General features: G+C 39.1%; 1 protein-coding gene across 1 annotated transcript; it reads right to left on the reverse strand.

Moving 5' to 3' along the window:
• Positions 1-449: 449 nt before the first annotated feature.
• Positions 450-26,325, reverse strand: Vsig4 (V-set and immunoglobulin domain containing 4). The gene is made up of 8 exons (XM_013034292.1): positions 26,219-26,325; positions 18,648-19,004; positions 16,886-17,167; positions 6,970-7,032; positions 6,380-6,472; positions 3,476-3,580; positions 1,530-1,551; positions 450-1,176 (listed from the first exon to the last, which is right to left on the reverse strand). Exons 1-8 carry the CDS (start codon positions 26,271-26,273, stop codon positions 939-941), a joined length of 1,215 nt encoding a protein of 404 aa, XP_012889746.1. The 5' UTR covers positions 26,274-26,325; the 3' UTR covers positions 450-938.

Below are 26,325 nucleotides of genomic sequence, written 5' to 3' on the forward strand. Positions count from 1 at the left end.
GTGCCCCATTCCACATTGTAAGAAGAGTCAGGGGATAAATCTACAAAGAATACAACTATCCCAAAGATTGTATGATGCAAAGAAACAGAATCCTTAGAAATGGTGCATACGTACATATTGTCAAAATGGAGGAATCTCTTCTCTACATTGGAGTCCCTGAATATGGGCAGGAGGGATCCTTCTTTGTCAGACTACAAATTGTCTTGGGAAGCCATCCAGATGGAGATGACAGGATAATAGGGAAGGGAATGGAAGCTAATAAACATTTAAGCAAATATTTATTGGGTGGTATGAAGTACGGGTGTCATATAGGGTTTGGGAAGGAGAAAAAACAAAACAAGACAAAACAAAAAAATACCCCAAAGGTGTGATCCATACCTCCAGGAATCCCATCAATCTTAACTAGTCCTATTTTCAGCACTCTTGGTAGGTGCTACCAAACCCTGAGAAAAGACTAACAACTGAGGTTGCCATCATGATTAGATATTTATTGAGCACCAAAAGAATACCAGAGCAAAAGACTTATTATGTAGCAGCAAATCTGAACCCTAGCCTGTGATGACATGACATCACTTAAAAGTTGCCAGGCCCTGGAAAATGGGAAATGATGTTGATCCTTTGAGCTGGTAGAACTGAACCTTCTCTGGTCTTCTGATAGCACTGGAAGCATTCTGACCAAGCTCTAGTACCATGGGCCATTCTCTGGTGTTTGGAAAGGAGCAGTAATACATCAGGAAGTGACACAAGAAGAGTCCAGTTGGCTTGCTTGCAGTGCATACCAAAATTTCATAGGCAGAGCCAGTCCCATTCAAGGACTACAGCTTCAGCAGGATAGACACTGAATGATCCAGGAAGAGAGGTAGCAGAGAGGCTATATACAGAAGGAAAGACCTGAATAGGGCAATTAAGCCAGCAGATCTTGACCTTGTGGGACATTTTTAGCAGACGTTCTTGCCTTGAGTGGCCAGCACTTCATAATCTGGTGGTACTGTGTGCAGTAGGCGGGCATAGTCACCGTTGATCTGGGCAATGATCTGGCACTGATGGCCCAGGCAGGGATCATCAGAATACTCATTACTCAGAGCCTGGGAATATGGCTCATTGCTGGAGCAGCCAGTTGTGTAGACGGACACTCTCATGGTTTCTTCAGGGTCACTGGCCTCCCTGGGATGCATCCTATAACCCAGAGCCCATCATGAGAAGAGATTTGAGCCTTAGACTGTGTTTTCCCACATTTCTGCTTAAGTAAGTCCTTACCAACTAACTTTGTTGTCAGATATTCGGGGAGTAGAGGGTTGGTACCTCTAAATAATCTATTGTGCTCACTGAGCCAGGATAGAAACTCAGGAATCTCAGAGAGAGTAGAAAGCTATACTGACCCTGAGGGTCTCTGGATTTTTAGGACTCCTTTAGTTCCATGCTCTATGCTTACCCCTCCTCCCCAGTTTTTTCATGTTTCCTGCCAATGATCAAGAGAATTGAGGTCAGGAAAAGGATCATAACATGGGAAAAGAGAGAAATTATCTTACCTGGTCACTTCATAGATGTGCTCTAGAAAAGAAGAAGGATTCAAGTCAGAAATTTCTATGGGCAATGAACCCTGGATACCAGTCAAAAGGGCACAGAGAGTGATGCTGAATGTTTTAGCTTTCCAATACTGGGAGATACTTGGATTTTTACAATACTTATGCAATAAGTTGGAACACTGCATATTTAGCAGAGAAATGAAGAAGATCCATGCATGGTTACTCTCCTCTTTGTTATCAATGACTCAAGATATTAGATTGGAGTTGTTGATTGGTGTGGGTGAGCAGAGAACATTGGAACTGGACCTGCTTTCCACCCAGGAATCTCACCCATGATCCTCAGAGAATCCCTGTAGGAAACTTGACTGTCAGGCCAATATCCAGGAAGAAAGGGCTGGATTCATCTAATGTCAAGGACCTTGGCCCATGCCTTGGCCCAAGTACATTCACTTCTACCCCTAAGCCAAGGAAGATTCTGAAATAGATCATCATTGCCCCCTCGTGTCTGTGTAGGAGAAGTGTCCCAAGCTTAGGCTCAAAGATGGATATTGCTTGGTACTTTTCTCTAAGTGTTTATAATCCTTCAAAGGAGCAACTCAGAAATGTGTCTATTAGTCACAAAATAAGTAAACAAGGGACGTCACAAGACTGACAGTAGTTTCATCACCCCTACTAAAATGTGGGGTGACTTTTAGTGCCTTTGCAAGGTCTACTAAAGAAAGTCTAAATTCTTCTGGCTGTCATTAAAAGTCTTCCATTTTTGTAGAGTAATAGAGGGGGTGATGGATAAAAGCAAATTATATACATATATAGAAATATCACTATGAAGTCCCTTTGAACAATAATACCTGCCAATAAGAATGTTAATCTAAAAAGGCAAATGAGCTTTATTTCCTTCTATATTTCCCTATTGATCATCTATATATTTTAATTGATTACTTGATACTCAATTACCTTTTATAATTTTTTTTGCAGTGTACACTGAAAAATACAGAACGCTTCACAAATTTGCGTGTCATCCTTGCACAGGGGTCATGCTAATCCTCTCTGTATTATTCCAATTTTAGTATATGTGTTGCTGAAGCGAGCACTACCTTTTATATTTTTATACTTTTGTTTGTCTAGTTACCCTATCTTTGAATGCTGGCCCATCATAAATTGTTTTCATCTTTTATGGCCTGGTACCAATTTTCTATCCTGAAAGATCTTTTAATTGTCTAGTCTAATTCTCTTATCCTTGGGCTCCCTTTAATATTGCTTGGCTCCTTCAGGTTTTGATTTTGTGGGGTTTTTGTTGTGTTTGAGATAGTAGTTTTTTACATCATAGCCCAAGCTGTCCTGAGACTCTCAATCCTCCTGAATCAGCCTTCAGAATGCTAGGATTACAGGTATGTACCACCACTCCTAGATGAGTCCATAATATTTACTGCTTTACCCTGTTATTTATCAACTCCATGCTTTAACCTTGAACCCTCTTTATAAATGTTAAGCAACTTAAAAGGAACATGTTGTATATCCTTTTAAGGCATTTAACTACAAGAATGGCTGTACTTAACTGGGCACCAAGGATTTTTCCATCAACTTCTTCAATTTTTTTTTTCCTGCCAGTGCTTGAAATCAGAGCCTGGGCACTGTCCCTAAGATTCTTTTACTCAAGGGTAGTACTCTACCACTTGAGCCGCAGCGCCACTTCTGGCCTTTTGTGTTAATGTGGTACTAAGGAGTTGAGCCTAGGGCTTCATGCATGATAGGCAAGCATTCTACCAGTAAGCTATATTCCAAGCCCCCACTTCTCTAATTTTTTTGGCAAGAATTTCTGCCTGCCTGAGCTTTAAAACTTGGCTTTGAACTTACTGATGTATGTTACACAGTGCTTCATACAGAGAGTAGGCAAATAAGCCACCAGAAAGAATATGATCAAAAGCCAACCAGCCATAGTCCTCACTCACCTTGTTGGGATGTCTTCCGGCAGAGTAAGATATAAGCCATAGTGAAAACAACCATGCAGCACAAGAGGATGATGAGGATGATGGAAAACATAGGTAGACCCCTTCCTAGGAGGCAAAGTAAGACTAAATCATATGGGTTAAAATTTGATTCTGGTGCCCTGCATCTTGTATGTACATTTTTCTAATTTGGGGAGGGGAAGGGAAATAACAAAATGCTTAAACAAGGATACAAGTTGACCCATTGTAGCAATGAGATGTACAAGACACTATGTTGATAACGAACTTTACAACTTGGTGGAGGGGAGGAGTTGGGGAGATGGGGAGGAAAGGGATAGTAGGGGAAAAACAAAGGAGGAGGTAACAATGCTCGATAGAAAATGTACTCATTACCTTACTCGTGTAACTGTAACCCCTCTATACAGTATTTTTACAGTAAAAAACATAAAAAATTGAAATACAAAAAAAGATAAAGCCAGAGGAGGCATAGCTGAGTAGTGGTGCTCATGCCTGGCAAACAAGAGTCCCTGAATTTCAACTCCAGTACCAAACAAACAATCAAACAACAAATAAGCACCAGAAACTAAAGATCAGCTCACATTCGCCCAGATTTTTTTATTTTCCATTTACATTTTCTAATCTTTTCTTTAGCTATTCACAGAAACAAACAAAATGAGAGTCTTAAGAAAGGCCACAGATTGAAAACCTTAATAATGTCTTTTGGATCCACAGTTCGGTGATTCTTGGAATTTGCACCAGATCTCCATGGGTTTTTTTTGGGGGGGGGACTGGAGATTTTCGTGGTTCCTTCACTTCTCAGCTTTATTGAAATGCAACCTCGTTGAAGAATCTTTCTATTAAAATGCTCATTGACTAAATTTCAACTTGCTGATTTCTCAAAACATATTAAATAATATACATTTGGCTGAAAGAACCCACTGTCTTGAGTTTCCAGTTCTGGACTGGTTATTTTTTGTATAACTATAATAGGATAATAGAGTATCTTCTAAAGATATTTCCATGTAAATTCCTAGAACCTGTGTGTCAGTTTGTATTACAAAAAGAAATTAAAGTTAATAAATAGCTCATGTTGAGATAGGGAGATTATCTTCAATTATCTGAATGAGTTCAATGTACTAATAAGGATCATTTAAATGTGGAGGGAATAGATAGAAGGTTAGAGTAGAAGATTTGAGTATTCTTACATTGTTAGTTTTAAAAATGGAAGAGAGGAGCTATGAGAAAAGGAATGTAGGTAGCATCTAGAAATTGGAAAAGATAAGAAGTGTTTTTGTTTTTTTGCCAGAGCATCTAGAAGGATGGTAGTCCTACTGAAAAGTTGATAATAACTTAGTAATAACTATCAAACCTGACTTGCAATAAGTTTTTATAATAGTCATAGAAAAATTAATACAGTAAGTAGTCAAATCAATGACTGTCACTGGGTCTTAGTTTCCTCATAAATTTCATGAAACATATGGATTATATCTAATGTAATTCTAGCTATAATACTCTCAATCTAAGAACTTATATCAGAGGATAGAGAATGGTAAAGCAAAAAAATTCCAGTGTCCTTTAGATTTAATGCTTCAACTTTTTATTAAAAAATAGATTTCATGATTTTCGGTTCCAAAAAATTGGCTATTTGTGGTTCTCTGAACTTCTAGCTGGAACTGAGAGAGCAGATAAAACAAGATTTTCCATTGACAGGAGTCAAATCATAAAACATCTGATAGAAGAAATAGGACACATATTGGGGGCGGGAGGGGAGGATGGGAAGGGATGGGAAGGGGAAACAAAGGAGGAGGCTACAATGCTTGATAAGAAATGTACTCATTACCTTGCCCATGTAATTGTAACCCCTCTGTACAGTATTTTCACAATAAAAAAAGAAATAGGATACATATCTAACATTTAAGAATTTATACTCTTTCCAAGGTTATCTTTTAATTTTCCCAAACTGATTTTCCTAGAGGTACATTCTAACTTCTATTCTCCCAGTGGCTATTTCCTTGAGAAAAACATGAAACTATAGAAGCCTTCAAGCAAAAAGCAACAAGGCAAAGGTTGCACAAGAAGTGGTTTGAGAACTGCTCAGAGATAGCTAAGAAGCTGTGCAATCAGAATGAGACAGATACAAAGGACATTAAGAAGTATCTTCAATGATACAAAGACATCGTATGACCCAAAGAATGATAATCCTCTAAGTGTTTCAAATCAACTAATTCAAACAGGAACTTGATGGATGTACACTTGAACTCTTAGAGGTCCCTAGAGGGACACCACAGTATTGAAAATTGATACTTTTATTATGAGACCATGAGGTAGTCTACAGAGTTCAGGCAGATGGGCTATGGTAGCCCAGGTGATAATGGAGAACTCAGAGCTTAAGAGAAGCAGGAAATTATCAACTGGTATAAAAGTAATTCATTATTTTAATAATCAATGCAGTCACGTCAGTATATACCAGTTTAATACCATTCAAGGTCTTAATTCCTGACACTCTGACTTGGAAATTCTTGAGATTTTATAGGAATCCAAAAAGTTAGTTGCAAGCTGCTGAGATAACCCCTATGTTTATGTAATAAGGTACTGTTATTATCCTTATCTGTTCCAATGTCCTTTTTCCTATAACAATTAGCTGAAGTTATGTCCTTATTTCTATTCTTATTCACAGTGCTTGGGAACTATGTTGGTATAACAACAGAGACTATGTTAAGAATATATTTACGAAATCCTTTAACAGCACTGTAACCTTATTCATCCCTCTTCCTCTCCATTTCAACACCATCTCTACCCTAGGGCACTTGATAGTTAAGAGTCATACAATACACAGAACAGTGGGGAGTCATTGTCACAAGACTCAGATTTTAAAAGGAAGGTTAGAAATCTTGACATTAGACTTACCTAGTTCAGCAACGGTCTCCCCAAAGAATCTATCCACTTCAGTGGTGCTGTCCAAGGATGGGGTCACTTCAGTGGCCACTTCCCAGGTTGTTGCTATGGTGACAGAGGGTTGGAGTTAGAAGCTGTTCTTCTAGAAAGGATCTGTGAGATGTTGGATGGCAACAAAGTTGGGAATCTTCTCTGGGAATATGTGTTAAGCTAAGAGTGCCTCTCTATATCACTGATCATTATGCTATGATGTGGAGCATCTTACCTTCTAATTGTTAGAGATGGTCAGTAAGAAGAATGTGCATAAAGGAGAAACAATATACCCAATCACACAGCAAGGAAGACTAGGAGAAAAAGCTAAGTCACAGTGTTCTTTGGAGCTACAATTATTACAAAGAAGAGTATATAATCACTAATCTACTTCTTAACTATCCTTTATTCCTTGCTGTTTTTCTCTTGTTCTCATTCTTTTATTATTATGCTCTCTCTGAGCAATCCAATGACCTTTTATGCCTTGGGGAATAGCATTGAAATTCTTGTCTGAGTTCCTATGATGCCATTTTATACTTCTAATACTCCCACAGAACCATAGTAAAACTCACCTTCCATGGAGGATTGCGTGGTTGTAGATGTCTCAGTCTTGGTCTCGGGTAGATTTGAAGAGTCTGCAAGGGAAAGGGAGCTCAGTCAAGGGCCCTGGTACCCCTGGGTGAACAGCTGAATGATCTAGGAAAATTAGGAAGTATGTAAAGGCCAGTCAAGTCCACAATTAGACTTCTCCACACTTCCCTTATACTGTCAAGTTCCATTGCTTGTTCACCCCTCACACACAAGTCTAGGGCAGGGTTGTTAAGTCAAGGCTCATAGATATTCAAGGAATCTGTGGCTAAAGTTCACAGGGTATGTAAACGTGGATGAGAAAGTATAGTTTAACTGAAATTTAGTGATTTATTCTCTTGAGAGTGAAGTCTTTGGAAGTCTCACAGAGAAAGTGGCAATGTGTGACATCAGTCAAAGTGGTTGAGTAATGATTTCCAAAAATTCACTCCTCCACAAAAACAATAAAGTAACTAGAAAATTTTGACATAATCAACTTTTGCCCAAATTTTAGAAAGTATCTAAAGGTTTGTAGCAACTCAGGGAAGATTTATGGAAGTAAAACATCCCAGCTTTAATAAGAATAGCAAGTGTGGCATTTAAATTTATATCCATTATTAACTCTTCCCAGCTCAGAGGTAGTCAGAAAAGAAAATGTCATTTTAGGTGTTGGATGAGCAGAATAGACTTCATTCCAAAACAGCTATGAGTATTTGAGGTGTCTGGTGTTTCTCTGAGAGATTTGATTCCAAAGGCTTGTTGTAGTTGTTACTCAAGATTATTAGCCTCATTAGATTGGGAGAATGTTTGTCACAGAAATGCTTTAGACAATGAATAAAAGTCTATGGAAGCAAGAGATTAACCAAAACCTAAAAGGAAAAACTGGATTTAAGATGTGCATAGGGACTGTGAGAAATTTGCATGCATTCTGGGAATCTAGAAAGCTACCTGCATGCATAAGTGCTGTGCCTGCTCAGGAAGGACATGAGAAGGCCCTAAGTTCCTATCTGTGGTTATCTTTGAGTCTCTATATTAGCAGTAGGTGATCATTATGGCACAATGTAAACTATCTAGGAAAATGTTGAAGACATACCCTAACAGGCAACATACTTCTCTGGTAAAGACTGGAAGGTTTATTACTCCAGGAATATTTTAAGAATATCTCCATCTAATCATTAAGAATATATCATAAGTAGACTCTTCATTGCTCATCCATGAAAAGGACTACCTAAGCCTATATTCTCTCAGGAAAGTCAAAATTATTGTAGCAATCTGTGTGAACAAGTCCTAGGGGGAAAGAGAATCAAAGTCACCATATTGCATTATTCTAAAACATGACACTTGCAAAGAAAATGGAAAGTACATAACATAAGTCAGGAACAATAGCAATTGTCCATGCTGAAATTGTCCCTGAGGAAGCATGGAAAATTTAGACAAAACAGTTTAGGTATGTTAAAATGAAAGGAAAATAAACAAATGACAATGGTCCAAACTAAATACAGAATGCTAGGAGGAGACTGATACTATTAAAAGTAATCAAATCAAATAAAAAAAATAAAAACAAAAAGTAATCAAATAGAAATCCAAAAGTTGAAAAGCACAATAACTGAAAGAAAAACTCAAAAGGGAAAAACATCTGGACTGGGAAGGTAGCTCAGCAGTAGAGTGCATGCCTTGTAAGCATGAGGCCCTGGGTTCGATTCCTCAGCACTACATAAACAGAAAAAGCCAGAAGTGGCGCTGTGGCTCAAGTGGTAGAGCACTAGCCTTGAGCTGAAGAGCTGAAGGACAGTGCCCAGACCCAGAGTTCAGACCATGACCAGCAAAAAAAAAAAAAAGGGAGAAAAATCCACTACAGCAGATTTAAGCAGGTAGAACAAAGCACCAGTTAACTTGAAGATATGATCATTGAACTTATCTAGTAAGCAAACAAAGAAATATGAGTGAAAAAAATTGAACAAAATACCAAGGACCTGCAGGACTTTATTACCAATAATGACCAAAGAGTTGTGCTGGAGGCATGGTTCAAGTGGTAGAACACCATCTATGAGCAAGAAAATAAGCTACTGTGATACCCTGAGTTCTAATCCAGATATGAGCAAGATAGCTAGCTAGCTAGATAAAAAAGAAAATAATTAAAGTCTTTTGTGTATAACAAGGTACAAAAAGACATTATAAAAGAAAAAGAAACAAAGTTAGCATATGGAATAGGATTTGCAAATCTTGTATTTGATAAGGCTCTTGTATTCTAAAAATATAATTAACTCTTAAGGCTCTTGTATTCTAAATGTATAAATAACTCATGACTCAACTACACAAAGGTCAAATAACTCAATTTAAAAATGGCTAGTCAGGGACTGGGAAGGTGGCTCAGTGGGAGAGTGCTTGCCTTGCATGCATGAGGACCTGGGTTCGATTCCTCAGCACCACATAAGCAAACAGAAAAAAGAAGGAAGTGGTACTGTGGCTCAAGTGGTAGAGAGCTAGCCTTGAGCTGAAGAGCTGAGGGACAGTGCCCAGGCCCAGAGTTCAGGCCCTACAACCGGACACCCCCCAAAAAAATGGCTAATCAGTCACTGGTGGCTCTTACCTGTAATCCTAGATACTCAAGAGGCTGAGATCCAAGGGTCTCAGTTTTAAGCCAGTCTGGGCAGGAAAGTCCATGAGACTCTTATCTTCAATTAACCACCAGAAAATTGGGAATGGTGCTGTGGCTTAAACTAGTACAGTGCTAGCCCTGAGCAAAGACGTTCAGGGACAGTGCCCAGGCTTTGAGTTCAAACCCAATGACTGATAAAAAATGACTAAAGAATTTGGATGGGCAGTTCTGAAAGAAGGTTGGAGCCAGCACAAAACCTAAACTAATGATATACCATATAGGCACAGTTTCCAAAACAGCATGGTACACGTATCAGAATACATAAGCAATTTCATGGCAGGGATGGCAGGGGAAACTGGGGAAAACAAAGTAAGGGATGACATTGTCCAAAAAGAAATGTACTCATTACCTGACTTATGATATGCTAACCCCTCTGTACAACATGTTAATAATAACAATAAAATTATATTAAAAATAGGCAAACAGTCAAATAGAACAAAATAAAGGTCCTAGAAATAAATTCACATGATGGATTCTTGACAAAAGTGTCAAAAGTATTAGAGAAAGGAGAGCCTCTTCAACAAATGTTTCTGGGAAAATTTAATGCTTCTAAGATTGAAATCGGACCCCTATTTCTCATCCTGTACAAAAAAAAATCAAAATGAATCAAAGACTTAAATAGAGGAAGTGAAAAAACTAGAAGCAAACATAGAGAAACACTTCAAGATATTTGTATAGAAAGTGATTTTTTAGTATATGACCTCAAAGCACAGGAAACAAAGGCAAAATAAACAATTAAGATTATATCAAATTCAAAAGTTCCTACACAGAGTTGAAAGACAACTTACAGAGGTTTAAAAATTTTTAAATAAAAAAATCTTAAAACCAAGCAATCTCATTTAGAAAAATGGAAAATGACATTTCTTAAAAGAAAACACAAATGGTTAAATATCATTAGATGTGAAAATATGAGTAAAAATACAATGAAATACCATTTCACTACAGTTAAGAATTACTATTGTAAAACCTAACAATTGCTGCTGGGTTTTGGTGGCCCACTCATGCCTGTAATCCTACCATCTCAGGAATCTGATATCTGAGGATTGTGGTTCAAAGCCAGCTGAGGCAGAAAAGTCCATGAGACTCCTATCTCCAGTTAGCAACCAGTAAATAGCCAGAAGTGGAGCTGTGGCTCAAGTAGTAGAGTGCTAGCCTTGAGCAAAGAAGCTCAGGGATAGCATCTAGGCCCTGAGTTCAAGCCCTAGGACTCACACTAAAAAAGAAATGCTAGTATGAGTGTGGAAAAAAATAAAATATTATCCTCTATTGGTGAGAGCAAATATTTATATGACCCTCATGAACAGTATAGAAAAATCTATCCTATGATCCTGCTATTCCACCTCTGGATATACATCTACAGGAAATGAACTCAGCATAGTGTATTTACTCTGGCAGTATTTGAAGAAGCAATGATACGTAAACAGTGTAGGTATATATCATCAGATTAATGGATAATGAAAATGAGATTTATATACACACAGAATAATGTCAGTCATAACAAAGAAGAAATCCTGTTTTTGGAGGTAAAACTAATGAAACTGCAAGCCTTTGTTTTAAGTGAAATAAGCCAACAGAGACAAGTACCATATATATTTATTCTTGTATATAGAAGGCATAAAAGGTGGATCATGTTTTGAAGCCTAGTGGGGCAGGAAAATGCATGGGACTTTTTTTTTATCCCCAATTAACCATCAGAAAGACAAAAATGGAACTGCGGCTCAAAGTGATAGAGTGCTAGCCTTGAGTGAAAAATCTCAAGGACAGTACCCAGGCCCTGAGTTCAAGCTCCAAGACCCACAGAAAAATGGTGGATCTGGATGCAAAGTAGAAATGAATGAATGTTGGGGAGGGTATAGGTTAGTGCACAAAAGGAAATCAAATTTGATTAGTGTGTTCTATATGCCCATGTGGAAATATTACACTGAATTTCATTAATGTGTACTATATATACATTTTTAAAAGGCATATAAATGATCAATAAGTACCTAAACAGATGATGAACAACACGATCACTAGGGACATGTAAATCATATCCACAGTGAAATTCCACTTCACACCTAGTAGGAGGTCAGCAATTAAATTTTTTTGGAAGTACTAGGGCTTGAACTCAAGCTTGGTTTTTACTCTCATGACGATGTTCTACCACTTGAGCCACAACTTCACTTCTGGCATTTTGTTGGTTAATTGGAGTTAAGATTTCCAGGCTAGCTTCAAGCGTTAGTCATCAGATCTCATCCTCCTGACTAGGATTTGAGGCATAGGCCATCAGTACCTGGAAAATTTTTTAAAATTAAAAACTTAACTAAAAAAGGTGGCTACAATTGAAAAAGATTGTAATCATAAAAACAGAACAATGAAATCTGTTGAAATTGTTATAGACAGGGGATAAATGAGCCAGGGGTAGTGAAATTGGGTGTGAGATTGATTGGAATAAAGTATAAGCCTATAGGGAAATGTCACAATGAAATCTGCCCTGTATAACGAATGTAAGCTAAGAAAACCAAAAGGAAACATAAAATAAATGTTAGTGAGGATGTGGAGAATCTGCAGGCTTCCTATCCTCCAATTCTACTTGTACTGTCACTTGAAGCCTTTGTCACCTTCTCAAAAAGTTACTCTGTGACTTTGCCATTGCATTCTTAGTCATGTACCTAAAGGAAATGAAAAAATGTCTGTAGAACAATTTTTTTCACAATTCTTCATTGCAATTGTTGATTCATAAAGGCCACAATGAGAGACAATCCAAATGCTAATTACAAGAATGGATAGCTAAGTATATATGTATGTAATGTTACATTTTTAGGTACTAAAAAGAATGAAGTAGTGATACATGCTTCAGCATTAATGAGCTTTGAAAAGACTGTGCTAAGTGAAAAATAATGGGCAGAAAGTCACATTCTGACTCACTTTTATTTTTTGTGTTTCTTATTTTCTGTGGTTTGAATTCAGGGTTCACACTTTCTTACATATGAAAATCAATAGTGAAAGATCAGTAGAATTTCTGTTCTCTGAGAACATGGAATAACATTGCAAGTAGAGGGGACAGCATGCTGTTCTGGATGTGGGGAAATATATGAGAAGACAAGGCTGGGGGCAGACTAAAGGGTTTGTGTTTTGTTCTTTGGATGGAAGAGGCCATGGAAAGTAACTGAAGGTTTCTGAAGAAGTGAGTGAAAGTTTCTCAATTGAATTTGGGACACAGTTCTGAGACTAGCTTTTGTTGGACTCTGGAGATCAGCTATGAATAGAAAGGCAGAATGCTTGGATTTTACAGTCTAGTCTCATAAAACAGAAATCCAGTACCAGATATCAATAAGTTGATATCTTGAAGAAGGATAGGCTGGGGAAGACCATTTAGAAGCCTAAAATTTCAAGGCTAAAAGACTTTGAGATCGCTGGGCTATTGAGGAGGCTGAAATATGAGGATCCTGGCTCAAAGCCAGTCTGGGCAGAAAATTGCATGAGATTCTTATCTCAAATTAAGCAGTACAAAGCTAGAAGTGGAGTAGTAGCTCAGATGGTATAGTACCAGCCTTGAATAGTAAAAAAAAAAAAGGTCAAGGATAGTGCCTTGACCCTGAGTTCAAGCCACTGTACCAACACACACACACACACACACACACACACACACACACACACACACACACACACACACGCACACACACCATGAGACTATTTGGATATGGGGAAAAGGAGTGACTTAAGAAGTGATCTTTTTCATGGATCAGGGTCTGGGGAAGAACAACAGGTGCCATATTAAGATAAAAAAGTGTCAAGAAGCCTCTAAAACATCACAAGCATCAGGATGAAGAGGATGAAGTTTTGAGAGGAAACAAAAATAGCAGCAGAAGAACAAAGGGAAGGACCTCATGGGCATAGATGGAATTAGGAAATTTGTCAGAAAGTAAGCTGATAGAGCCAGGTGCCAGTGACCCATACCTATGATCAAAGTTACTCAGGACACTGAGATGTGGGAGATTGCCATTTGCAACTAGCTTGGGTAGAAAACTCTGAGATACTCCATCTCCAAAATAAACAGCAAAAAGCCAGACTGAAGTGGTTGAAGTAATGGGGTACCAACTGAGCAAGTAAACCAGCAACCATGAGGCCCTGACTTCAAATTCTAGTACTAGGAAAGCAAGAGGAAGGGAGGGAGGGGAAAAAGAAAGAAAAGAAGAAGGAAAGAATGAAAGGAAGAAGGAAGGAAGGAAGGAAGGAAGAAGGAAGGAAGGAAGGAAGAAGGGAGGGAGGGAGAAAAGAAAAGGAAGGAAGGAAAGAAGGAAGGAGAAAAGAAAAGGAAGGAAGGAAAGAAGGAAGCAAAGAAGGGAGTGAGGAAGGAAGGAAGGAAAGAAAGAAAAGAGAAAAAGCCAGCCAGCCAGATTTTGGTTATATGGCTCAAGTGGTACAGTGTTACCCTTGAGCAAAAACAAAATAAAACAAAACAAAAACAAACAAAAAAAAACCTAAAGGGACAGTGCCCAGGCCCTGAGTTTAAGCTCTAGCACTAAACCAAACAACCAACAAACAAAATATAATTCAATAGTTGCATTTATATTATTTAGTGATTATTAAGATTGACTGTAAGAAGTAAATTAGGAATACTTAATGACATTCCCTAATTGTTTGGGAAATTAGTGAACAAAGGTACAATTCAACAAAGATGAGATAATAGAAATGAAGCTGTCCAAAAGGCAATTAGACACTGGATATAGTACTAAGGGGACAAATTAGGGGTAAGCTGGGCACTGGTGGCTCATACTAGCTATTCAGGAGATTGAGATCTGAGGATCAAGGTTCAAAGCCAGCCTGGACAGAAAAGTCTATGACACTCTTATCTCCAATCCAGCACAGAACAATCTGGAGTTGGAAGCTGTGGCTCAAATGGTAGAGTGGTATCTTTGAGCAAAAATGCTCCAAGTCCAAATTCCAGTATTGACACAAAAATACCAAACTAAATTAAGGATAAGATTATGGTTTGAGACCCATTCACATAGCGTGATACTTGAAGGTCCAGAAGTCAATAACAATCCTCTGATATTACAGATACATGAAGAGAAGAAGACACTTGAAGCCTTTGAAAACACTTATAATTAAAGGGTGAATGAAAGAAAAGCCATCAACATGTTCTGAAAAGGACCTGTCTTACAGATTGTAGGAGACCCAAGGGAAAGGGGTGTTCTTGATAAATGTTTTAAAGAACACTGGAAAAACCTGGGGCCTTGGTTTTTTTTGAGGTCAATGATAATTTCAGTTTGCAAAGTTTGTGGTAAATTGAGAGGCACAGCTGATGGAAGATACCTTCTTCATAAGGGTGTGAGATGTGGTGACAGGTAGAGAGAAAGAGTTTTAAAGAACAAATATATGTTATTTATATATACATATTAGGCTTGGATACATAAATACTAAGTATCCATCTCTGTCTCTCTGTCTCTGTCTCTCTCTGTCTCTGTCTCTCACTCTCTCTCTGACATAGAACAACAGCCTTGAGTGAATAAAAGCTAAGTGAGAACATAAGACCTGGAGTTCAAGTCCCACTACTGGTACATGTGTGTGCATGCACATGTGCTCACAGGTAGAGAGAAAGAGAGAGAGAGAGAGAGAGAGAGAGAGAGAGAGAGAGAGAAACAGAGACAGAGACAGAGAGACAGAGACAGAGACAGAGAGACAGAGACAGACAGAGACAGACAAAGACAGACAGAGACAGAGACAGAGACAGACAGACAGATAGACAGACAGACAGAGACAGAGACAGAGAGCATGCATACACACAGAATTCTAGAGGAGGACTTGTTGTTAAGAGGAGAAAAGCAGAAAAGCATATCTTATTCTTAGTCCAGAGGAAACAAGTAAGGAAGTACCAAGACAAAACAGAGGGTAGTGGAAAGAAATCACATCTGAAGGGGGTCTGGATCTTTCCCCTCATCTTCTTGAAGTAGGACTGGCTGCCTGAAACGAAGTGGAAATGCTCTGAGCTACTGATATAAGGAATGAGACAAAGATGAGTAAATGAGCAGCATGGGGACAGAGGGTGCATGTGGCAGAGAATAAACCCTAAGTGAGTTCAAGTGCATATTTGTATTTTGTTTAGTCAGCAGAGCTCAGCTATCTATGAGCAAAGGCATGGCATACAGGACTATTGCAGAACAGAACTATTGCAGAGGTAAAGTAGAGTGGTGAAGGTTTGAGAGCTCCCTACAAAATATAAATAGGTAGTAAAACTTAAGGACTAGGTTGGAGTGGAGAGAAATACAGGCCAGGGGAAGCCAAGAGACTTGGTTCAGACAACAAAGCAGGGTGGAAAATTGAGAGTAAGTTCTCTGAACCTCAATTTCCTAATGTGACAGTATGGGGCAGTGCTTGAACACTGAGTATTCATAAATAAAAGGCCTTGATTAACTGTACTCTCATCTTCATGATGACTTCAACCTTTGATTTTGCCTTAAGAAGGAGAGATTAAAAGAAAATAGGAAGAGGTCTAGGCTTATTTCATAAACTAAGACAAACCCAAATTAACAAAGCCAACAAATGAAAGAATTAGTTTAAAAATAGAAACAGCTTTCAACCATGAGAAACCATCAGCCATAGTAGAAAGGGCACGAAATACAATAGTCTGGTTAAGCACAGAGAACATGTCCAGAAACCCCAAAGTAAGAACTTTCTAAGGGATGATAGAATACTTTTGCTTTTCTGTAGGTTAGTTCCTAGACCATTGCAGTAAGATTTTGTTTATTGTTAACCAACATTGTCTCCTCATTTAAGAAGATCTCTTAGCAGACAAGAAAATACAATGGTTATATCACTTCTGAGCCTTTCATTTAATGCTAGCCTGCAGTCTTCAAGGCATACTTTGTGATACTCTTGAGACAGTGCTATAAAAATAGCCACTCTTGCACTTCTTGCTCTTACTCTGATTTCCTCCTTTTGACTCAATTTCCTGTTCTGTAAAATGATGTAATTATAGACATCTCATTAGATATTAGCAAAATTACACAAGATAATGTATGTCAAGGTATTGAACTTTTGTATCTGACAAATAGGAGATACCTACTAAATGTCACTTTGCCTTTTGCCGTCTTTAGAGACAGGGATTATCTCTGACCCTGCTATTTCCAGTTTCGAATTGTGTTTGTGTTGTGTGTGTATAATCATTGCCTATTCAGGATCCAATCCCCCCCTTTCTCTGCCACAAGGGTTCTATCTATTCTGAGGTATGACTGCTTCCAGGTAGTTTTGTGCAGATACTAGGATAAAGAGGTCCTTACCTTTAACCACAAACTTTACAATGTCACTGCGCTGTTCAGAACCAACTCTGCCCTTGGCAGTACAAAAATAAGATCCTGAGTCAGCCACCACTGCAGGCTTGAAGAGCAAGGTTCCCAAAGTTGCTACTTTGACGGGTTCCTGGTTATTAGTCTCTTCCTTGTACCAAGAATAAGTGATTGGGGGAGAACCTTGGGCCTGGCATTGAAGGCTGATCCTCATTCCTTGGGGCACTGTGAAGCCATAACCACTGCCAGTTGTCACTGTGGGCTTGGAGACAGAGACTGTAAAAGGAAAGACAAAAGAAGACATCTGGGAAATCATTCAAACATGGGGATACAAGGCCACGTCATCTCCACTGGGCATAAAGATTTGTGTATATCTGCCACTGGAACTAAAGGAGCTCATAAATTGGAATGGCAGAAGGGAAATTGCAATGGAAATGAAAAGGGTTTTCTTTGGAGGATCAGGTGACTATCTGGAGTTAAAAATCAACTGCCTTAAGAAAATAATGGTTGTTTTAGGCTCAAATTGTTTTTTTACAGGTGAGAAAGACCCTTAATGTTTACAACACATTTTAATATTTTAGAGTCACAGTAATATTTAAACTATATAATCAAAAAGAGAGAAATTATTGATAAATTGGAAGCAATATTATATAATTTTACACATCAATAAGAATATAAAAAGAACCTAGGCACTAAAATACTAATATAAATACACATATTATTTGTGCTCAAAATAATATATTTTAGTCAAGTAACAGTGCCCATAAGGCAAATGAAACCTTTGTATGTTGAAAACTACAGAGTTGGACTATCAGCAAATTGTTTTTGAATTATCTAAACACTGGTGTGTGTGTGTGTGTGTGTGTGTGTGTGTGTGTGTGTGTGTGTGTGGTGTATGTGCTGGTATTAGGGCTTGAACCAGGGTCTTGCACTTTCACCAGGCTTTTTCACTCAAGACTAGCTTTCTACAACTTGAGACACAGCTCCACTTCTGGCTTTTTGTTGTTTAATTGGAGATAAAGTCTTACTAACTTTTTTCCCCAGGTTGGCTTCAAACCATGATCCTCAGATTTCAGCCTCCTGAGTAGTTAGGATTATAGGATTGAACAACCAATGCCTAGGTATTTGCATTCTTGGATTACCAGGTACAGATCTTTGTATAATTCTTTTTTTTTTTTTGGTCTGGTCATGGGGCCTGAACTCTGGGCCTGGGCACTGTCCCTCAGCTCTTCAGCTCAAGGCTAGCACTCTACCACTTGAGCCACAGTGCCACTTCCGGCTTTTTTTTTTTTTGCTTATGTGGTGCTGAGGAATTGAACCCAGGGCCTCAGGCATGCAAGGCAAGTGCTCTACCACTGAGCCACCTTCCCAGCCCCAGATCTTTGTATAATTCTTAAGGTAGCTTCTCCAGAGCTTTTCTATCAGAAGCTATCTACTCTCCAATACCTCCTGGTAAGGTATACTCATTTTTATGAATTTTAAGGCCCAGCGTATAAGGAAAACAAATGCCAAGATTTCTAAGACACTGGAAGAGGTAGAGATTTGAAAGCTACAAACCTATTCCAACACTTAAGTTTTAGTATGGGAGTAGGACTTCAAAGATCCTCTATCTGTCCACTCCCTGTGATTAGCACATAGAACTGATGAGAGTTTATATACAAGCCCATCGATCTCTCTCATTTTGTCAGAAGTTTCTAGGACAGTACTCTATTGAGTCTTTGCCTCTAAGCACCTTTCTACTTGCACAGTGACTTACGTTTCTGGACTTGAAGCTCAATGATCTTATCTCTCACCACCTTATTGCCATCAGGGGTCTGCCAGGTTACTTCACACATGTAGTGGCTTCGATCATCCATCTCGATAGTATCCAGTTGGAGGGACACATCCCCTGGAATCCCATGGCGAATATGCAGGCGGCCTCGGTATTTTGCCTGCTGGATATGGTCACCAGTGGAGTCTCTTAGGAAGATGGTGACTGTATCTAAGTGCCGTTGTACCAGCCACTTCACCAAGACTTGAGTATAGCCTTCTAGAGGACCATAGGTGCAGGGAATACTCACATCCCCTTTCCAGGGCCCAGTCACCCTCTCTGGTGCTTCCAGGATAGGGTGACCTAAAGAGAAGAAACAAAGAACGAAAACATAGATGTCATGCTCATCTAGAAACTAGGGTAGCAGAGACAGGCCTCAAGTTTTATCTGAGAAGCACTTTTCAACTTTTCTTCTATCATACTTTCATATGCCTTGTGCTCTTTTGTTCTATGCCAGTGTTCACACCAATCAAAACCAGTACTCAGAAGGCAATTCCTTTACACTGGTTACCTCTACAAGTCTCAGGTCCTTCTTACATCACTGCCATGCTAGGAGGTGACCTGGATAAAGTCCCACCCTAAATGACCAATGTGCTTCATGGATCATGTGGTGAAATTCTACCAACTATTGAAGTGTAGACTTCTACGAAAAAAATTCTCTTAACAATTTCCAAAAGAGATGTAGGAGCAAAATGAACAGTTGGGTCTGTACTATTTCACTTTGTGTAAATATGAGCCTAGAGATCTGGGGTTTCAAGGGTTGGTTAGAAAAGGCTCTGTGCCATTTCCCCTCTTGCTCTCTTAGGAGAAGAGCTCAATGATTAGGGTCCCAGATCTAACTCTTTTCAGGAAGGGAGGATGAAGCAGGCAACAGACAATTCTGAAGGGTGAGGAAAGGGCCTGATTGTAAATTCTTGTCCAACAAAATCTTTAGCTAGAAACCTGCACTTTGTTAGCCTGATTTTTTTTGTTCTGATTTCTTTTTTCTGTTTATTTCCCTTTTGGTTTCTGTTAGTACTCATCAAAGATACATTGGAAAATTCAATCCTGAGGAGGAAAAGATTTTGTCCTTGCTTGGTTTGGAGAAGAAAAGGGTCTGAGTAATTACCTTGGAGTTGGCTATGCTAGTGATGGTGGTTCAAGAAAAGAGACATTTCTCCTTGGTAGAAAATGAATTTTCCCTCCTTGGGAGGGAAATCTAGAGGAAAAAGATGGGAACATCAGAATAGGTAGTGTCTGCTATCATAATTCTGTATCGGTAAGCTCATACTCTGAGGATTTTGTTCTATTCAGTGGAACCAGGAGTGGGGAATTGTACCCAGGCCATGTCTTTATATTGCCCCTAGGAAAGGTGGTTTCAACCTTAAGCTATTTTCTTTGTATTTATCCCAGGATCCCCAAGTTTTAGTTTAGCAGATGGAAGATGACATCTTCTGGTGAGGATATGCTTTCTTGCTCCTAAAATATGTTGTTAAGCACTAAGGCTTTTCTCAATGAGGATACTGAAGTTAAGCCTTTGGCTTGGGTTCTCACCAGAGACTCTTGGAATATGAACAGCATTTTTTAGACATGATAAAGGCCTTGAGGAGGAAAGAATAAATAAACACCACTTCATGTTGCTAAATCCACCCAATATTCTCTGTAGAGTTTCAGACTTGGCAGGCAGCAGAATTCAGACCCAGCAATGGGAAACAAGGAGGGGAAGATTTTAGTTTGTCCTCACAAAATGAACTTTATAACTGAAGTTTTCTATGTATAGGTTAAGCCATCTGGGGAATTTCTGAGCTCTGTTTGGCTCTTAGAAAACATTTCTTCCCAAAGTCCCGTCCAACCTGAGATGGTCCAGTGCAAATAACTGTAATAGACACAGGTTAAATAATTCCATATTCTAGCTAATGGTAACCTTTCACCGGGTGGTAGTTTTCACTGCAGTATTGAAAGCAGTTCATGCTTATATATGCATGCATATACAGTTGATAATCATCATAGACACATGGACACATATGTCTATACATATTTTGGGCCACATGCAAGCATAAACATAGACTCCTTAGGCCTCAAGAAAACCATCTGAACCTTTTGGTTTAATGGACTCTTTCCCACTGATCTTCTTCTAACCCTCCCCAATCTCCCTTATGTCCACTGAAAAACATTCTCACATTTTCCTTCTGGGCACCAGAGAAGCATTCTGCTGTGAGAACATCTGGAGCTGCTTTGTCTATGTGTATGCATGTCTACCCTCTGAACTTAGGGTAGCTGCAAGGCCAGGATTGCATTTCTTTCAGGGAATTTGCTGGAAATTCTCCCAGTCTACTCTGGTCTATTAGGAACATGGCCACACAGTCCCAATTTCACAATTTTGAAGTTCATTTTTAGAAGTCTGACTTGACTCTTCTACCTTTGAATGGAGACATTGGTAACCAGACTTTTCAGAAAGGCATGATTTTATTCTGTTTACATTTTCTTCCACTCTCATTGATTCTACTTCTTACCCATCATTTAATCTTCTTCTTATTTTTTCTCTTGCTTCATTAGTAGCATACAAAAAGTAAATGGAACACACAGAGGAAAACATTGCACTATTCTTTGTGTTCCCTGACCTCCAAAGTGAAAGCACATTAGCATTGACTTATATCTTCTGACTACCTCTTTTGTGCCCATAGAATTTAGGAAAATACCTGGTAAGAGAACCTAGTGAGATAAAAAAGGTAGTAGTCAAAGGCTGCATAAGATAGTAGAACATAACCATCATGATCCAAAGTCTACCTTATCTTAATTCTTTCTGTATGGCCTTGGACAAATTATGAAATATATATAAACTTTAAATTTGGCCACTATCAATGAAAGGAAATAAATAGTAAATATTCCATGAAGGGTTCTTATTAAAATTAAATGAAAGCACTTAACAGAATGGGACTGAATAAATGTCAGTCTTGTCTTATCACTCAAGTAAAACTTGTATTAGTATTAATACTTTCTGTCCTATAGAAGGCTTTAATATGTCTTCCCTAATTAAACAGATTTTAATTTGATTTGATCAATGTTAGTTCTAATAGAGACCCAAAGGAGAAGTTACTAAAGTAATAATAATAGCCACCTTCACCAGGCTGATAGACTCTCTTAACCTATGGGCATTTGTAGATGATAGGGTAGCCAGAGCGGACACAGCATTCAGTTATAGGGAGGACCTGGCAGCCACTGTAAAATGTTGGTCAAATAAAGCAATACATTTGATTTTCTTGGAAGAGTGGGAAAGAAAGCTCCACTTTTTGGGGAAGTGCTCTGCCCATTATAGATGCCTCAAAAACACTAAACAACAAACTACTTGGTACAACATGGGTTGAGGGACAAAGCAGGTTGGAATTTGGAGATTTCTGAAATGGAATAACTGGGAAGGCTTTTACAAACCACTTAGCATTTTCTCATGAGTACACATAGACAAGGAAAAGCTGGAGAGAGACAGAGTGGGAGACATGGAGAGTAGGACAGAGAAAGACAGAGAGGGGGGAGAAAGAGAGAGAAAGAGAAAGAGAGAGAGAGAGAGGGGCTTACCTAAAGTCTCACAGACAGTTGGGCTCTGGAGGCTTAAAACAAGATTTTCACATGTTATTCTCTTTTATTTATCTGTTAATAAACCATGAAGCACAATAGAAATCAGCAATAGTTATGTATACTTACGTGACGTGGCTGCAGGGATATCCTTCTTATTACTTGGAAAAAAATGCCCCCATCTGCCAACTGGAAAGCCTTTATAAAATGTTATTTTCCCCCTTCCAGTAAAAGCTGGGTTTCCTTTAAATAATAGTCAGGAAAAAAAACCAGGGCTGAACACTTTGTTGAAGGAGGGTTTGGCTTGAGAAAGAGGGGACAATAACTAGGACATGGACTTAGGAAAGCAAAAGTCTGAGGCCTGCCTACCCAACGATCCTGAAGAAAAGAAGAGAAAAGCTCTTTCTAGGACCCATTCTGAGTCCCTTTCTGCAGCTTTCTTCTTCATCCTCACAGAAAGAGTGAGATTTCCCACATCTTGTGCTCCCAGTCCCCATGACTGGCTTATCCTCAGTTATCTCTTGGATAGAGAACTAGCTTCAATAAAGTTTAGAAAATGCTTAAAATGTTTATAAAATGTTTAAAATGTTTATAAAATGTAGATGTGAGGACTTATTATTATTATTATTTACATATGTGTTTTAGCACACAGGAAGAGACTTGCACAGCTGATTCTGAACCCAAGAGCCTTTTTTTGGTTGGTTATGGGGCTTGAACTATGGACCTGGGTGCTGTCCCTCAGCTCTTCAGTTCAAGGCTAGCACTCTACTACTTGAGCCACAGTGCTACTTCTGCTTTTTCTGATGGTTTATTGGAGATTAGAGTCTCACGGACTTTCCTGCCTGGGCTGGCTTTGAACCGTGATCCTCAGATCTCAGCCTCCTGAGAAGCTAGGATTACAGGTGTGAGCCACCAGTGCCCAGCTCCCAGAGTCTTTTTCAGTGAAGTCTTATTCTCACAGTGCATTGTAGCTGGTGGTATCTTTGAGGCCAGCCAAGCTAATTTCAATGTACAGATGAGATAGGGACACTGAGCTCCAGGGAGGGTGAAGGCACTATTGGCCATTCAGTGTAGCTTAAGCCTCAGGTCTATAGAGTAAGACTTTATACACAAATGCAAGACCTCTTTTCAGGGCTAGAGGAGATCACTGAATGTAAGATTTAGACACACAGGAATACTGATATGATCTCTTTCTCTCTTGTCTCTTTCCTCTATAATCCACCTCTCTTCCTGTCCTGCATAAACACATCCATACATAGGATTTAAAGTTAACATTCATCTAATGTTCTTCCAAAGCCTAGTCCTACCTTAAGAAATCCCAGACAGGCAGGAAGAAGATTGTGAGGTGGTATGCTATAAAGCCAGCTAGAGCCAGGTATGGGTGGCTTACACCTATCATCCTAGCTGCCCAAGAGACTGAGACTTTAGTTTGAATCAAAGCTTGGTACACAAGTCCAGGAGACATTTATCTCCAACACAAATCCAGAAGTGGGGGTGTAGCTTAAGTGGCAGAGTGCCACTCTTCAACAAAAACGCAGAAAAAAAAGCTGGGTGCTGGTAGCTTATACCTTTAATCCTAGCTATGCATGAAACTGAGATCTGAGGATCATGGTTGGAAGCCAGCACGAGCAGGAAAGTCTGTGAGAGTCTTATCTCCAATTAACTGCCAGAAGACTGGAAGTAGTACTGTGGCTCAAGTGTTAAAGCACCAGTCTGGAGCAAAAAGAGGCTCAGGGACAGTGCTTAGATCCTGAATTCAAGCCCCACAACTGATTAAAAAAAGGCAGAACAAAGCTCCAGTCTCTGAGTTCAAACCTCAGTGCCAAGAAAAAAGGAACCTGCTAGATAATAAAAATATTGTAGAAATAAGTTGATTTTTCAGGCACCTTAAGTTTTCCACTAGTGCTGTAGCCCAAGGGTCAAATTCTTTTTCCTCTCAGTTGACTTTATTCAGGGTCTTTTTATTTTTATTTTTTATCTTTAAGTAGTTGTACCAAAGAGATGTCATTTAACAACGCAGTTTATGAATACATTTCATCTTGATCAATGTCACCCCTTTCAACATTCTCATCCATCCATCTCCTATATATACTTTCCCTCACTCTTGTTAATTTGATAGAATATACACTGAATTCTTTCAAACTCAAAGTTCTAGGAGTTGATGTGTCACAGAGCCAGATAAGGGTAAACTAGTCTGAGTCATCTATGGAAACTAGATTTCTTATCCTAAAGTGCCATCAAACTAAAACCTATCTAGATTCTCTGTATAGGAATATGAAAAACAAGTAGAGGCTCTGCAAGAGTCCCCTTACCCAATCTTGAGTTTCCCTATACTATTACTCAGGCTTAGTGTGCTGAAGAGACATCTACTTCTTAGGGATGTTAATGAACAGGGAGGAAGACCCACAGAAATAAGACTACTATAAGAGAGTCTAGCCTCTATTGGGACAAAAATCTAGCATTAGGCTCCCACAAACAGCCTTGAGAATCAGGGCATATCTACAGTGAAGTAGCCCAGGATGGGGTAAGAGATGAAGTACTATAGAGACTAATTGAAGGAGTTAGGGCTGTTTATCTTGGAGAAGAGAGGAATTAAGAGGTCAAGGGGTCATAGCTTTCTTGCTTCAAACATTTGAAGGGCTGTTACAGAGAAAGGGAGTAGATATATGCTTCATTGACTACAATAAGCAGAGCGTGTTAGGCACCAGTGGCTCATGCCTTTAATCTTAACTACTTCAAAAAGGCTGAGATCTGAGGATCATATATTGAAAGTCAGTTAGGGCAGGAAAGTCCTTGACACTTCGAGTTAAATGGGGAAAAAACCCACCAGAAATGGGGCTGTGATTCAAATGATAGATCACTGGCTTTGAATGAAAAAGTTTAGGAAAAGCACTCAGGCCTGGAATTCAAGTTCAAGAAAGAAGAGAAGAAAAAGAAAGAACAAAAGAAAGAAGAAAGGAGAAGGAGTAGAAGAAGCAGGAAGAGGAGGAGAAGGAAAGGAGGAGGGGGAGGAGGAGAAGGAGGAAGAGGAGGAGGAAGAGAAGAAGAAGAAAGAGGAGGAGGAGGAGAGGGAGGAGGAGGAGGAGGAGAGCTGGAGTCTTCAGATAGAAGCCACAGGGATGTGGATTTACTTTAAGTACTATAAGTACCATCTGGATATACTAGACAGTCTGGGAAGGTAATAAACTACCATATAAACTGAAAATATGTCTATATTATAAGGCATTTTTGTAAGGTCTCATCTACTATTAGGCCACATGTGTTCTTTGTAGACTATCTTAGCAAAGCCTGGCACAAGTAGCTCATGTCTATAATCCTAGCTACTCAGGAGGCTGAGAGCTGAGGATTGTAATTCAAAGCCAGCCTGGGCAAGAAAATCTGGAATACTCTTATATACAATTAACCACCAAAAATGAAAACCAAAAAAAAACACAAAAGAAAACAACAAAACCAATTAGAAAGTGAAGTTGTTCAAGTGGTAGAATACTACTAGACTTGAACAAAAAAAGCTCAGGGACAGTGCCCAAGCCCTGAGTTCAAATCCCAGGACCAGTACACACACACACACACACACACACACACACACACACACACACACACACACACAAATATCTTAACAGAAAACAAAGCTTGGAAACACAGAGATACATTTTGTCTGATGGTAGAACTTCAAATAGGGGATGGGCTTTGGGTTACATTTGCTGTCCCTGACATACATTAGAAATTTTCCAAGAAGGAAATTTCTTGTCACTTTCTATAAAGCTTGCCTCCCAGATTGGTCATCAGCTTTAACCCACTCCCTCTCTTCTGCCCAAAACTCACCAAAGCAATCACATTAATAGAGACATTCACCTGCCTAGCACAAATAGTTTTTTTTCTCAGTAAGCATTCCATCAACACCAGTCCCCAATATTTTTGCCTGGACCAGCTGCCAGTCATAGCCAGCTGGCCCTAACTTGCTTCCTTACCATAGGTAATCACAGTTAGGTGCCCCAGTAGCAGCATGCCCAGTAAGATCCCCATCACAGCCAGAGTCACTTCTGTCCTTTCTTTTAGCCTCCTGCTGCCAAGGAAA

This window comes from Dipodomys ordii, unplaced genomic scaffold (genome assembly GCF_000151885.1).
Source record: "Dipodomys ordii isolate 6190 unplaced genomic scaffold, Dord_2.0 Scaffold187, whole genome shotgun sequence".
Lineage (NCBI taxonomy): Eukaryota > Metazoa > Chordata > Mammalia > Rodentia > Heteromyidae > Dipodomys > Dipodomys ordii.